We start from the raw sequence: 14,463 nt of genomic DNA, 5'->3' as shown, positions 1-14,463 counted from the left end.
ACATTTGCTTCTAAAACTGTCAATGTGGACAAAAATTTGTCATTAATTGGTAATCTTTTACTAATTTCTTCAGCAGCGGTGACGTAAAATTGTAAACAATTTTCTCGTACATTTGTAATTATGTTACATTTGTAATCGTACATCGTGTCTGTAGATCCTTCTTTTATTAATTCATCGAGATATTCCTCGCATTCGGATCCCAAATTTATTTCTTGTAAAGATTTTTGATTCTCTTTTTCAGAAAATTTAATATTAGTACATACGGTTTTCAATAATTCTGGCTTCAAAAAGAATTTGCATATTGTTGTTAAAAATTTTACTGACTTTGGTTGCAATAAATGAATTCTTGTTTCTGTTGCTTGGAAAAATGCATTAAATGAATTAAAATAATCTAAAATATGCTCTAAAAATAAAAAATATGCTTTTACATCGTAACTTCCCACGACAGACATTAAATCTTTTGCAGACTTTGATTTGTCTGCCAACGCCATATCAGTGAGAAAAAGCTTGATAGCATCCCAAGATTCAAGAATTCTTTCAATACATGAATGGCGAGAAAGCCATCGCGTATGAGACAATTTTAAAATATTGTGACTTGTTTCCAAAAAGCAATCACTAAAGTCTCTATAAATAGCTGAACGCTTAGGACTACTATTAATATAATTTAAAATTTTTTTCAAAAATTCTTCGCAATACTCTGGTATTTTTGCACATGCAGAATGTGCAATCAATGCAGCAGAATGGCATGGACACGCAAATGTTAGTAAATGTTTACAAGTTTCTTCTAATTTTCTTTTAAATGACGTATATTTTCCTACCATAACAGGCGCATTGTCACATGATAAAGCAATAATATTTGTAAATGGAATCTGTAATCTCCACATCTCATTTTGAAATGCATGAAATATTTTGTCCGCACTACTACTTTTCGCGTCAATATTAATTAATTTTACTAATTGCGTGCGAATATCTAATGTTTCAGAATCAACAAATCGAACAAGAAACGTCATCCACTTTTCATTAGAAATATCAGACGTTTCTATAAAAATAGAAAATTTGGTATTTCGAATGCTTTCAACCACACGATCTGTTTCTATTGGGCATAGTACATTTGAAATAATGTTTGTACATTTCTTTCGGCTCATACTCATTTTTTGTAATACGTCCGAATCCTTTCCTATCTCTTGGAAAAAATTGAGAATATCTTTCGCAGTTTGGAAAGGAATATTTCTATCTGCGATCAACGCTGCATATCGAATTTCTGCCAATTTCCTTCGCTCTTTAAGTGAAATTGATTCCTCTATCATATCGACATCTTCGTCTGTTTCTTGTTGTTTGTTTTGTTCCACGTGTTTTTTAGAAAATGCGTGACGATATACGTTAGATAAATCTCCAATAAATGATTTGTTGCAAAATGTGCAAAAAAATGCACGCTTGTCATTTGACACTTCGCGTAACCATGGCTTAAATAATGCTATATCCAACCATTCTTTTTGAAATTTAATGTCATATTTTGAAATTTTGGTTCTTGGACTTATATCGTCATCTGATATATTTTGTTTCATCTTGTCCTTATGACTCGCAGAATTTGCATGTCTTGCAACATGCGATGAATAGCAAGACATTTCTTTATTGCATATAATACTGTTGTGTCCCTGTATTTCGTCTCATTGAGAGCAGAAGATTCGTCTCCAGGGAGACGCTTATTTGTAAATAACGTTAGTCTGTCAGTCTTATAGAAAGAGTAGAAGATTCGTTTCTAAGGAGACGCTTGTTTGTAAACAACGTTTGTCAGTTTAGTTTCGGAGGAGCTGTCAAATTGTGCGGACGCGTATTGACAGTTCTCTTGTATTTATCGGTTTTGGTTGCAAAGATTGTAAATAAGTTCTATTAAAGTTCTCAATTCGTTAAGAAGTGTTCTTTATTTCGTGTGTGTGAGTCTTTCGAGTGAGTGAACATTATTCTCAAATTGATCGGCCGATCCATTACGTTCTACGGGAACGTAACATTTTGGGGGCTCGTCCGGGATCGGCGAACGACATGTCCACAGTCCATTCACCAAGGAGGACGCGTACTCAAGCTGCGGCGGTGTCAAATGAAACGGCAGTGGTTTCGGCTGAGTCGGAAATGCTGCGTACAATCCTGGAGGAGCTAGGACAACTCCGAGAGGAACGACGAGTTGAACAGGAGCAGATACGGACAGAACTGCATCGTTTGGAACAAGATATAGTCCAGCTAAGTCGTTTTAATAATAGCGAAATTAGGAATCAAGGAGAGAGTTCCGTGTCACGAAATAGCGAAATTAGGAATCAGGGAGAGAGTTCCGCGTCACGAAATAGCGAAATTAGGAATCAGAGAGAGAGTTCCGCGTCGCAAAATAGATTAAATATTGAAAATTCAGATTTAGGTTATAAATTAAAACCGGACAATTACGATGGAAGTGTTCCTTTGCAGGAATTTTTAATTCAATTTGATTTGATTGCTCAAGCAAATTCTTGGACTGAGTCAGTTAAAACGGTTGCATTAGCGACTAGTTTAAGAGGCAAAGCGCGTTCTATTTTGGATGGGGTCTTTGAATTAGAAAATTTGCGATTCGAAGACTTGAAATCAAAATTAGAATTATGTTACGGGGAAGGACATTTGGCTCAAACTTTTTATATTCAGTTTACTAATCGTAAACAAAAATTTTCTGAAAGTTTAACAACATTAGACGCGGATATAGAATGATTATCGCGTATGGCTTATCCCGAATGTACAAAAGAAATAAGGGATAAAATAGCTTGCGCTCAGTTTATCACTGCATTGTCAGACGGTTTTATCAAACGTACCCTTCAATTAGAAGGAGTGACATCGTTAAAGATAGCTATGGAAAGAGCGATGGCTATTAAAGCTATTCAGGAAAATAGCTTCTCAAAAAGAAAAGATGAAAGAAATAATTTTTTGAAAAAAGATTTTGAAAAAGATAAATTTGAATTTGTAGAAAATGATAAAAATTCTGAAAAGAAAATAGAAAATAGAAGAGGTAATTTTGTTAAAAAAAATAAATTTAGTGAAAAATTTCAAAAGAAAGATTTCGAATCAAGGAGAGAATGCTGGCAATGTGGTGAACAAGGGCATTTTCGATCAGAATGCCCTACTTTAATTAAAGAGGGAAACAAGGAATAGTCGAGTTAAACGGGGTAAACTCGGCTGAAAGAAAGAATTCCTCGAAAATTATTTTTAAAAAAATTTCTATGAATAGAATTAAAAAAAATCTTTTCCATTATAAAGGGAAAATTAATGGATTAATTTGTAATTTTTTGGTAGATACAGGTTCTGATATTTCAATTGTAAATAAAAGATTTGTTGGAAAAATTTGTCGGCAGATGAATTTAGAAAATTATTTTCTAAAATATCCGACGGGAGAAACGGTGGAAGTGTATTCCAAAGTTGTTATAAAGGTGGAATTAGGGAAATATTCTTTAAATTTTCCAATGTTAGTTGCTGAGATTTCAGACGATTGTATTTTAGGAGCTGATTTTCTTGAAAAAATTAATTTAGAAGGAATTTTTGAATTTGCTTTCGGGAAAGATCTCAAAATAAACAATTTTCTTGTTCACGAATTGAGTCTTCTGGAAAGATACCTGAAAAATTAGAGAAACTTTTTGAGGAAAATTCCGAAAATTTAAATTTTAATCAGAGAAAAGTTTTTGCAGAATTTTTAGGAGAATTTGAAGATTTATTCTCTGAAGAGATAGTTGCAGGAAATTGTGATATTGTAAAACATAATATTAATTTAAAAGAAAACACATCTATTAAACAAACACCTCGACGAATTCCCATTCATCTTAGACAAGAAGTTGATAAAATAATTCAAGAAATGAAATCTCAAGGAGTAATTGAAGAATCGCAAAGCCCTTGGATTTCTCCTGTGGTTTTAGTAAAAAAAAAAGACGGAACGTTAAGATTTTGTGTTGATTATAGAAAATTGAATTCTTTAACTATCAAAGATTCTTATCCTCTTCCACGAATTGAAGACATATTAGATCAGTTAGCTGGAAATTCTTGGTTTTCCACTTTAGATTTAAAGAGTGGATATTGGCAAACAAAAATTAACCCGCAAGATAAAGAGAAAACTGCGTTTTCTATAGGAAAGGGTTTATGGCAATTTACAGTGATGCCATTTGGTTTGTGTAACGCTCCTGCAACTTTTGAACGTTTGATGGAAAGGGTTCTTAAAAAAATTTTATCCAAAATTTGTTTAGTGTATTTAGATGATGTCATTGTATTTAGTAGAACCTTTGAGGAAATGTTGAATAATTTAAGAATAGTATTTCTTCATTTTCGTGAGGCTAATCTTAAAATAAATCCAAAGAAGTGTGTTCTTTTTGGCAGACAAGTTAAATATCTTGGGCATATAGTTTCAAAAAAAGGAATCACTACAGATCCGGAAAAGATTTCTGTGGTAAAGAATTGGCCTGTTCCTCAAACAAAGAAACAAGTGCGAAGTTTCTTAGGGTTTTGCTCTTATTACAGGAAGTTTGTTAAAGGATTTTCTTTAATAGCAAAACCTTTATTTCTTCTTACAGAAAAACAAGTTAGATTTGACTGGACTTTTTCTTGTCAAAAAGCTTTTGAAGAATTGAAAGAAAAAATGATTGCTTCGCCTATTTTATCTTTTCCTAAGGAGAAAGGACAATTTGTACTCGATACTGATGCTTCAAACCATGGAATAGGAGCTGTTTTGTCACAAATTCAGGATGGAAGTGAAAAAGTTATAGCCTATTATAGTCGAGTATTAAGTAAAACGGAAAGAAATTATTGTGTAACTCGTCGTGAGTTATTAGCTATTGTTGATTCAATAAAATCTTTTCGTCATTATTTATATGGAAAAAAATTTCTGATTCGAACAGATCATGTTTCTCTACGTTGGTTGATGTCTTTTAAGGAATTAGAAGGACAACTTGCTCGTTGGTTAGAAAAACTACAACAATATGAATTTGAAATTATTCATCGGAAAGGAAGGCTTCATCAAAATGCGGGTGGTTTATCAAGACGACCTTGTGCCGAGTCAGGATGTACTTATTGCACAAAAGTCGAGTTAAAGGAAAACTCTGTTGTACGAATAATTTTAGGAGGAGATGATCTAGAAGACTGGCGCAAGAAACAGTTAGAGGATTCAATTATTTCGTGTTTAATTCAAGGAAAAGAATTGGGTAGACGTCCTTTTCGTCAAGAATTAATTTTACAAGAAGTTTCAGCAAAAATTTATTTATCTTATTGGGATGCTTTAATTTTAAAAGACGGAGTTTTATTTAAAAAATGGGAAGCTCCAAATTCAAAATCTGTCATTTTTCAAATTATAATTCCTAAAAAAAGTGTTAATCAAATTTTGGAAATGGCTCATGATTCTAAATATGGTGGACATTTTGGAGTTAACAAAACTCTAGAGAGAATTCGGAAACGTTTTTATTGGGCTACTTGTAAAACTGATGTGGAAAATTGGTGTCGTTCTTGTAAGATTTGTGTGGCTAGAAAAGGTCCTTCTGAAAAAGGGAGATCTCCTTTACAAATTTATAATTCAAGTTCTCCTTTTGAGAGGGTTCAAATGGATATACTTGGTCCTCTTCCTTCTACTACGTCAGGAAATAGATATCTTTTGGTTATTATTGATTGCTTTACAAAATGGGTTGAAGCTCTTCCATTAAGCAATATCAGAGCTAAAACTATAGCAGAGACTTTTGTTAATGAGGTTGTTTCTCGTCATGGTGTTCCTTTGGAAGTACATTCAGATCAAGGAAGAAGTTTTGAATCGCAGATTTTTCAGGAAATGACACGATTACTTGGAATTAAGAAAACAAGGACTACTGCCTTACATCCACAATCTGATGGTCAAGTTGAACGTCATCATCAAACTATCTTGAATTATTTAGCTAAATTTATTTCTGAAAATCAGAGAGATTGGGATAAGTGGATTCCCATGTATTTATTAGCTTATAGATCTTCAAAACATGAAACTACTGGTCTTTCTCCTTCTGAATTATATTTTGCTCAAGATTTACGTTTGCCATTAGATTTATTGCGTGGAAGTCTTCCAGTTCAAGAAAAAGAGATTTTAGTTGAAAATTATGTTCAAAAATTAAAAGATAAATTAGAGGAAGTTCATAGAGAAACTCGTCAACGTTTGAATTTTCGTTCACTTCGTACTAAAGCTCGTTATGATCAGAAAGCTCGACAAATTAATTTTGAAGAAGGTCAAGATGTGTGGTTTTATAATCCTCGTAGAGTTAAAGGAAAAGCACCTAAATTACAAAATCATTGGGAGGGTCCTTATAAAGTAATTAATAAACTTAGTGATGTTGTATTTAGAATTCAAAAATCTAACAGACACAGACAGAAAGTTGTCCATGCTGATAGATTAGCTCCTTTTTATAAAAGATAAATTCTGTATTGATAGTAATTGTTTTCTTTTTATTGAATAAGTTACTTGTTTTGATCGTTCTTATTTATTTATTTTAGAAAGAATGAAATGAAAATGGAAACTGAAGTGATTCTATAAGAAGTTGACGACGAATTTGACGAAGACTGTCTCGCTCACGGTTTTTGAGCCGTGGTTTTCCCGTGAGCCGCAGGGCAAATGCCGAGGCAGGGACTTGAGGAGTCTTTTAAGACGATGGGACCACGGTGAATACCCCCCTCTTGTCCGAAGCTTCACGAAGAACATACAAAGATTTTAAAAATCGATTAAGTCAGAGGAAATAAGTTGCCTGGTAACCTGTAGCAGCAGCTCAGGGTAGGGCAGAGAAGCTTATTAAAGACTTGGACATCGATGGATCAAGAAATTTAAACTCAAGCTAGAAGAGAGCTAGGAGTTTAATTGAAGATCCAAAAAATGAATTAGAATGTCGGGACGACAATCTGAAGACGAGGGGGATAGTGTTGCGTCCCTGTATTTCGTCTCATTGAGAGCAGAAGATTCGTCTCCAGGGAGACGCTTATTTGTAAATAACGTTAGTCTGTCAGTCTTATAGAAAGAGTAGAAGATTCGTTTCTAAGGAGACGCTTGTTTGTAAACAACGTTTGTCAGTTTAGTTTCGGAGGAGCTGTCAAATTGTGCGGACGCGTATTGACAGTTCTCTTGTATTTATCGGTTTTGGTTGCAAAGATTGTAAATAAGTTCTATTAAAGTTCTCAATTCGTTAAGAAGTGTTCTTTATTTCGTGTGTGTGAGTCTTTCGAGTGAGTGAACATTATTCTCAAATTGATCGGCCGATCCATTACGTTCTACGGGAACGTAACAATACAATAAAAAAGACTTTCGTCCGATGATACTTTACGAATCCAAGGTTTGAAACGATCATCTTGAAGCCAAGATTCCGAAAAACTTCGTTTACGTGTATTTTTTGCCTTGTCACTCATTTTTATAGTAAAAAATAGAAGTTAGAGAATAATATAGAATAATTTGAAATGCACGATCGCAGTCGGAATCCCTGCAGTACGAGTTAACTGTCTGAACACGAAAATATTACAAATGCATATAAAATATAAAATATAAATAAAATATTTACTTGCAAGTATAAAGTAACAGGACTTTAAGACTCCAGTTTCGTTTGCCAATGCGCCAATAATTAAAAAACTATATAATAATAAAACATTTTAAAAAATATAATAAAAGAAAAAAGAAATATAATTTATATCTCACTAGTTACGGCTATAATATCTTCTTCAAACAGCAACAGGCAGCGAAACAATGTCTCGTAAAATATTAAATTATAATTATTATAATAATTATAGCACTGGGAAAATAAATATACGTATTCAACAAAGATTTTCAAAGATTTTTACTGGACTGTAACCGACGGTAACAACCAAGAAAGTGAGCATTGTGTTTTGATATTAGGAATTATATTTTATAGATGTATACAGAATTGACCGTGAGACGTGCGAGTGAATAAACGCAAAATCTTGAAACAGACGAAGACGGAAGAAGTGTGTTAAGATTGCTGTTTTCGTATTCAGCTGTTTTAATAGAAAAATCAAGAGACACGGTAGTGTCTCGCGCCAAGTTCACGCGCAGCGCAAGACCGACGTGTATCTTTACGCGAGCCCGAAGAGCCCAGAGAGCCGAGATTATCGGAACTCAATAATGCCTGGGCCGATCGAGTTGATAATAGTCTCAATCGATAGCGCATACCCAAAATATATAAGAAAAGTATGCTTGTTTTTGCTCTACGTGCTCTATAAATAAATATATAAAAGTCCAAAGTCGAAATGTCAAAAATATTATCTTAATTTCTAGGATGTACAATGAACATTTTTCACAGTAGATGGCTATAGTGATGTTAGTAGTTGGGTTTGTGTTGGTGGCGCTATAGTCACAGATCTGTGACTGTAGCGCCACCAAAGCCACGCTTATTTTGATACATCTTTAAAATTCGTTATAAGTGTATTATAAGTGAAATAAGTGTATGAGAAAGGAGTATCAAGAGAATAAGTAAAAAAGTGTATGAGAAAGAAGGAGTATCAAGAGACACGGTAGTTATACTTGAAAACACTTTTCAGGGAAGAAGATATTATTTACGATCATGTCTCGCTTTACAGACGGTTATATTATTGCATGGCAGACATATTTGTCGTTCATCATCAAACACATTCTATGCCATTTAGAATGTCCCGTTATGATATTATGTAAGTTTAAGTATAAATATAACTAAAATATTTTATTATTTAGAACCAAAAAAATTATGGACAAATTATGTTGCTCATAAAATTCCATATAACCTCTCATATTATATAATCTTTATTTTTCGTATATAGAAGTTAAATAGAATGTGTTGCAAATGTATATGTTTATTTTTAATCAAGAATTTAATCAAGAAATTATTCTTGCAGAGGCTTTAAATGGGAAATGATATGGCATTCCGACATATAATATATATTAGATGACGGAGATATTTCCAAATCTTTCTAGATAGTCACAAAAAAAGACAAAATGTAAGTTAATATAATTAAATTTTTAATCAAATTGTGATAATAATTTTATATTAATCATACATTTAAAATAAAACAGATTAAACAAAGTAATAAGAGCAAGAGAACTATTTTCATATTAGAAGCCGGTATTTAAATCAAGCTTTAATATTTCCATCAAGCACCATGAAAACTACACATTTTTATCGACTATGCCGATATAAAAACAAGTTAAAAATATATGGATAACATGCTGTGGACTTATTTTGATACATCATCTCCAGTCTGTTGAATATTTAACAATTGTGATGACAACATTCAATTATTGCGCAATTTACTTAACTTCTATTGCAAATGTAAAATTTTGGTGTAGAATATCATCACTTGCATCGCTCTTTCTGATTAAATTCTTATCTTTATTCTTATTTCTATTTTAAACAAAATATTTAAATAATTATTTCTACATCAAATCAGATTTTAATTCAGATTTCATTATTCAAAGCATGAAAGGTAATTGCAATTTATGTTTTACGAACAAGTAAGAATAATATTCTAAAATTAAATAAATATGTTAATTTTAATATGATTATTGAAAAATAACTAAAACATATTACTTGCATCACTTTCTGATTAAATTCTTATCTTTATTCTTATTTCTACATATATACACTCACCCGAAAAAAAAGCGGTACACTGAAAATGTGGGAAAAATTCATCAAATTTCAACTGACGATAACTTCGTAAATAATAAAGATAGAAAGTTCTATAAAATATGGAAATGAAGCTAAAAATCTCTACTTTAAGAATCAATTTATTTCAATGTTGCAAAATAAATTTATTGAAAATGGCGGATGACAAAGCGCGAGCATGCAAAATTGAAAAATAATGGTTCGAGTTTGCGACGGTGCACGGTATAAACAAAAAATTGTAGCTTATTGGGATCAAAAGCGTACGAAAGTACAGAGTCTCCTCTTTAAAATGCTTTTTTATGCATCTCGATACGATGATTTTTCGCCGAGAGATTCGCATTTGAAGAAAAAGGCAGATTCTTACTTCAAATGCGAATCTCTCAGCGAAAAATCATCGTATCAAGATGCATAAAAAAGCATTTTAAAGAGGAGACTCTGTACTTTCGTACGCTTTTGATCCCAATAAGCTACAATTTTTTGTTTATACCGTGCACCGTCGCAAACTCGAACCATTATTTTTCAATTTCGCATGCTTTTGCTTTGTCATCCGCCATTTTGGAGAAAATTGTTGCACATTATTGCGTTATGAATTTTCGAACACTAGACATCCAAACTTTTAAAATGGTTTTTAAAAAATCCTGCTAGCTGTATTACGTGCCGAGATATTCAATTTTGAACCAGACCGAATTGCAAGAATAAGAATTCCGTGGTCATCAGCTCCGCGGTATTTTAAAACTCCAAACTCTTCTTACGGTTGTAAGTGTCAATTCTGCTTTTAGCGTTACCCAGGATCAACGGCGTGGACGTGGCAGAAATCTGATCCCGTGTGTGTGTGTGTGTGCGTGCACCACTGGGATAAGGACCTCATGGCTCGTCAGGTCCACGATATTTAACGACTCCAAACCCTCCCGGTGGTGCGTGTACAATTGCGTGTGCGCGCGCGTATATTAATAATGGGTATGACCTCCTCGTGCGCGTATTACCTCATTCATGCGACGAGGTATACTCCTTATTAATGTTCTAATTTCAGACTGCGTAATGTCATTCCACTCTATTTCAAGAACTCTTCGAAGTTCTGGCAATGACTGAGGAGCAGGTATATGATTTCGTACTTTTCTGTTAATATTGTCCCATAGGTGTTCAATGGTATTTAAATCTGGACTCATTGCTGGCCATTCGAGTCGATTTATGCCAACTTCATCGCAGAAATCAAGCACTTTTCTCGCAATGTGCGGTCGAGCATAAACAAAAAGTCAGGGCGGAGAAATCACAAAAGATCTGCAGACATCTCCTTCGGATGCAAAACAATTGATTGAAAAATAATGGTTCGAGTTTGCGACGGTGCACGGTATAAACAAAAAATTGTAGCTTATTGGGATCAAAAGCGTACGAAAGTACAGAGTTTCCTCTTTAAAATGCTTTTTTATGCATCTCGATACGATGATTTTTCGCTGAGAGATTCGCATTTGAAGTAAGAATCTGCCTTTTTCTTCAAATGCGAATCTCTCGGCGAAAAATTATCGTATCGAGATGCATAAAAAAGCATTTTAAAGAGGAGACTCTGTACTTTCGTACGCTTTTGATCCCAATAAGCTACAATTTTTTGTTTATACCGTGCACCGTCGCAAACTCGAACCATTATTTTTCAATTTTGCATGCTCGCGCTTTGTCATCCGCCATTTTCAATAAATTTATTTTGCAACATTGAAATAAATTGATTCTTAAAGTAGAGATTTTTAGCTTCATTTCCATATTTTATAGAACTTTCTATCTTTATTATTTACGAAGTTATCGTCAGTTGAAATTTGATGAATTTTTCCCACATTTTCAGTGTACCGCTTTTTTTTCGGGTGAGTGTAGATATAATGTTAATACACAACCGGAAAAGTATTTCTTTTCATTATTACTTCTGTTCAAACCGTGGAGAGAATTAGAAGAACTTAGAAATGGATGTGATACTTATGCAGAATCATTTCACAAGGTAAAACCATATTTAATGGAAGCATTACAATATCATAAAAAACTAGAAGAATTGCAAAAAGCATTTGAAATTGCTAAAGAGTTAGTTCAGCAATATTTAGATGAAGTACAAAAACAACATGAGTCACAGGATGATCCTGACAATCCAATAGGTGTTCAAAATATAGAAGCTGGTGAAGCGATGCAAGATTTTAAGGATCTCGGTGATAAGAATATTCAAGAAATCGATATATCAGAAATGATAGCGAAATTAAATATGGATCAAAAAAGAGTATTCGACAGAGTTATTACCACTGTAGGGTCAGATAATTCAATATTGCGATTATATGTTAGTGGAGAAGGTGGTACTGGAAAAAGTTATTTAATTAAAACTATTAAATGTTGGATAAAACAAAATCTAAAAAAAGATACTGCTGTAGCAGCACCTACTGGCATAGCAGCATTTAATATAGATGGTTTGACAGTTCATAGATTGCTTTAATTACCTGTTGAACATGGTAATACTCCTAAATATAAACGATTGTCTGATCATGTGTTAAAACTTTTACGAGCGGAGCTTAGTGATGTTATTCTTTTTGTAATTGATGAAGTATCGATGATATCTAATTTGACTCTAATGTACATACATCTTCGATTGTCTGAAATATTTGATTCTAATGATTGCGATGATGGTTGGTTTGGTAAAAAACATATTCTTCTGTTTGGAGATTTGCTTCAATTACCTCCTGTACATGAAGATTCTGTCTTTGTAGATTTGTCAAAAGGAAAAATTGATAAATATATCGGTTGCCTAGGGAATGTGAATTTGTGGACTACATTATTTGATTACGATGAATTGACAATTAATATGCGCCAGCAGGAAGATGCGTCTTATCGTGAATTACTGTCAAGAATTCGTATTGGTTTATTAACAAAGTCTGATTATGAAATTCTAGAAAATAGAAGGGTAATTGTTTACTATCACTGCCTCACCTCCGATTTTGATCCAATTAGGCTCTTTCGACGCGTTTTTTTTTTTTAAAAAACTTTTTCCTCTCGCAAAATTGTCGCTCTCCTCCGCGAGACGAGATATTTAGCGTCAAAGTTGACGACTTTCCAGTTTAAGAACCTGTCACTTCGATGAAATGGATATGTGCTGTGGTCACGCGCGCATGCGTACTAATAGAATTGTGCACGAAATATAAAATATATTTTCGATAATCATTAATTGTAAATCGCAAACCCACGTTAAGTAGTATAATTATGAACTTTGCTTTGCGTAGACACAGGGTATTCCGCCCCCCCGGAGGGGGGGCGGACCCCCTGTGTAAAATAAAAATAATAAAACTTTCGTGCGTATTCCAGAGCGGCATAGATTGCTTGATCTATCAAACTAGCTTTAGCATTATATATTTTTGTACAATCTAAAGCTACTTTAATGCTAAAACTAGTTTAGATTGCACAAAAATATATAATGTTAAAGCTAGTTTGATAGATCAAGCAATCTATGCCGCTCTGGAATACGCACGAAAGTTTTATTATTTTTATTTTACACAGGGGGTCCGCCCCCCCGGAGGGGGGGGCGGAATACCCTGTGTCTACGCAAAGCAAGGTTCATAATTATACTACTTAACGTGGGTTTGCGACTTACAATTAATGATTATCGAAAATATTTGTATTTCGTGCACAATTCTATTAGTACGCATGCGCGCGTGACCGCAGCACATATTCATGTTGCTGCAATTCGTCGAAATGACAGGTTTCTTAACCTGGAAAGTCGTCAACTTTGACGCTAAATATCTCGTCTCGCGGAGGAGAGCGACAATTTTGCGAGAGGAAAAAGTTTAAAAAAAAAAAAAAACGCGTCGAAAGAGCCTAATTGGATCAAAGTCGGAGGTGAGGCAGTGATAGTAAACAATTACCAATAGAAGAATATCTTTTAAAGAAGATTCCTTCGAGTTTAGATTAAATAAATTATGTAATTTTATTAATAATTTGCCATCAGACACCGTTTGTTTATTGCCCACTTGTCATATGTGTGATGTTTTAAATGCTGCAATGTTAAGTCGTTTTGCTTCGAAAGAAATATTATTAATTGCTGAAGATACAATCGAATGTATTCCATATATAAAAAAGAAAGTATTAAAAGTGTTGGAAAATAATGATGATGATAATTCTAAAACAGCTGGGCTTTCGAAACAAATTGCTATAAAAAGTGAGGCAAAAGTAATGATAAGGCGTAATATTGATGCTAGTTTGGGTCTTGTAAACGGTACAATTGCTAAAGTCATTTCAATTGTACAAGATATGTCTACCGGTTATGTAGAAAAGATCAAGCTTCTTTTACCATCAGGTTTAGAATATTTTATTGAAAGAGTAAGTGTTAAATTTGCGTTGATGGAGAAAGCATATGTTATTAGAAAACAATTTCCATTGTGTTTGAGTTATGGAATTACTGTTCATAAAAGCCAAGGACTGAGTTTGCAGAATGCTATTATGGACATAGGTAATTCTGTATTTAGTCGCGGCCAAATTTATGTTGCATTGTCACGAGTAACATCTTTAGATGGGTTGCATTTAATTAATTTTGACCCTTCATCTGTAGTAGCTAGTGAAGAAGCTACCCAGTGAACATTTTGACGTCTTAAAGTAGTCTCATAGTCGTCCTAAAATAGCTTGGACGTCTTTAAAATCTGTCAAAAATACGACTTTAAGTCGTCCTAAGGTAGTCTTATGTCCCGATTTTCGACCTCCTTAAGTCATGTCTTAAAGACGTCAATTAAAACGACCTTTAAGACGTTTTTTAGTACACCTGGACGCAATTTTAGACGTTTTTAGGACTTGGTTAGAATTGATTTGTGAAATA

General features: G+C 33.5%; 1 protein-coding gene and 1 pseudogene across 1 annotated transcript; both read left to right on the top strand.

Annotated features, from left to right (window-relative positions):
* The first annotated feature begins 11,197 nt into the window (after positions 1 to 11,197).
* LOC136998171 (uncharacterized) lies at positions 11,198 to 13,042 on the top strand (annotated as a pseudogene).
* A 469-nt stretch (positions 13,043 to 13,511) lies between these two features.
* Positions 13,512 to 14,340, top strand: LOC136998173 (ATP-dependent DNA helicase PIF1-like; the record flags this gene model as incomplete). Its single annotated transcript, XM_067350591.1, has 1 exon — positions 13,512 to 14,340. A coding segment is annotated over one exon (717 nt), but the record flags the coding sequence as incomplete, so codon positions are not given.
* Positions 14,341 to 14,463: the final 123 nt, after the last annotated feature.

The sequence above is a fragment of the Linepithema humile genome, chromosome 2, assembly GCF_040581485.1.
Source record: "Linepithema humile isolate Giens D197 chromosome 2, Lhum_UNIL_v1.0, whole genome shotgun sequence".
Lineage (NCBI taxonomy): Eukaryota > Metazoa > Arthropoda > Insecta > Hymenoptera > Formicidae > Linepithema > Linepithema humile.
Note: the sequence above shows the minus strand (reverse complement) of the source record. Positions and strands in the feature narration are given on the sequence as shown.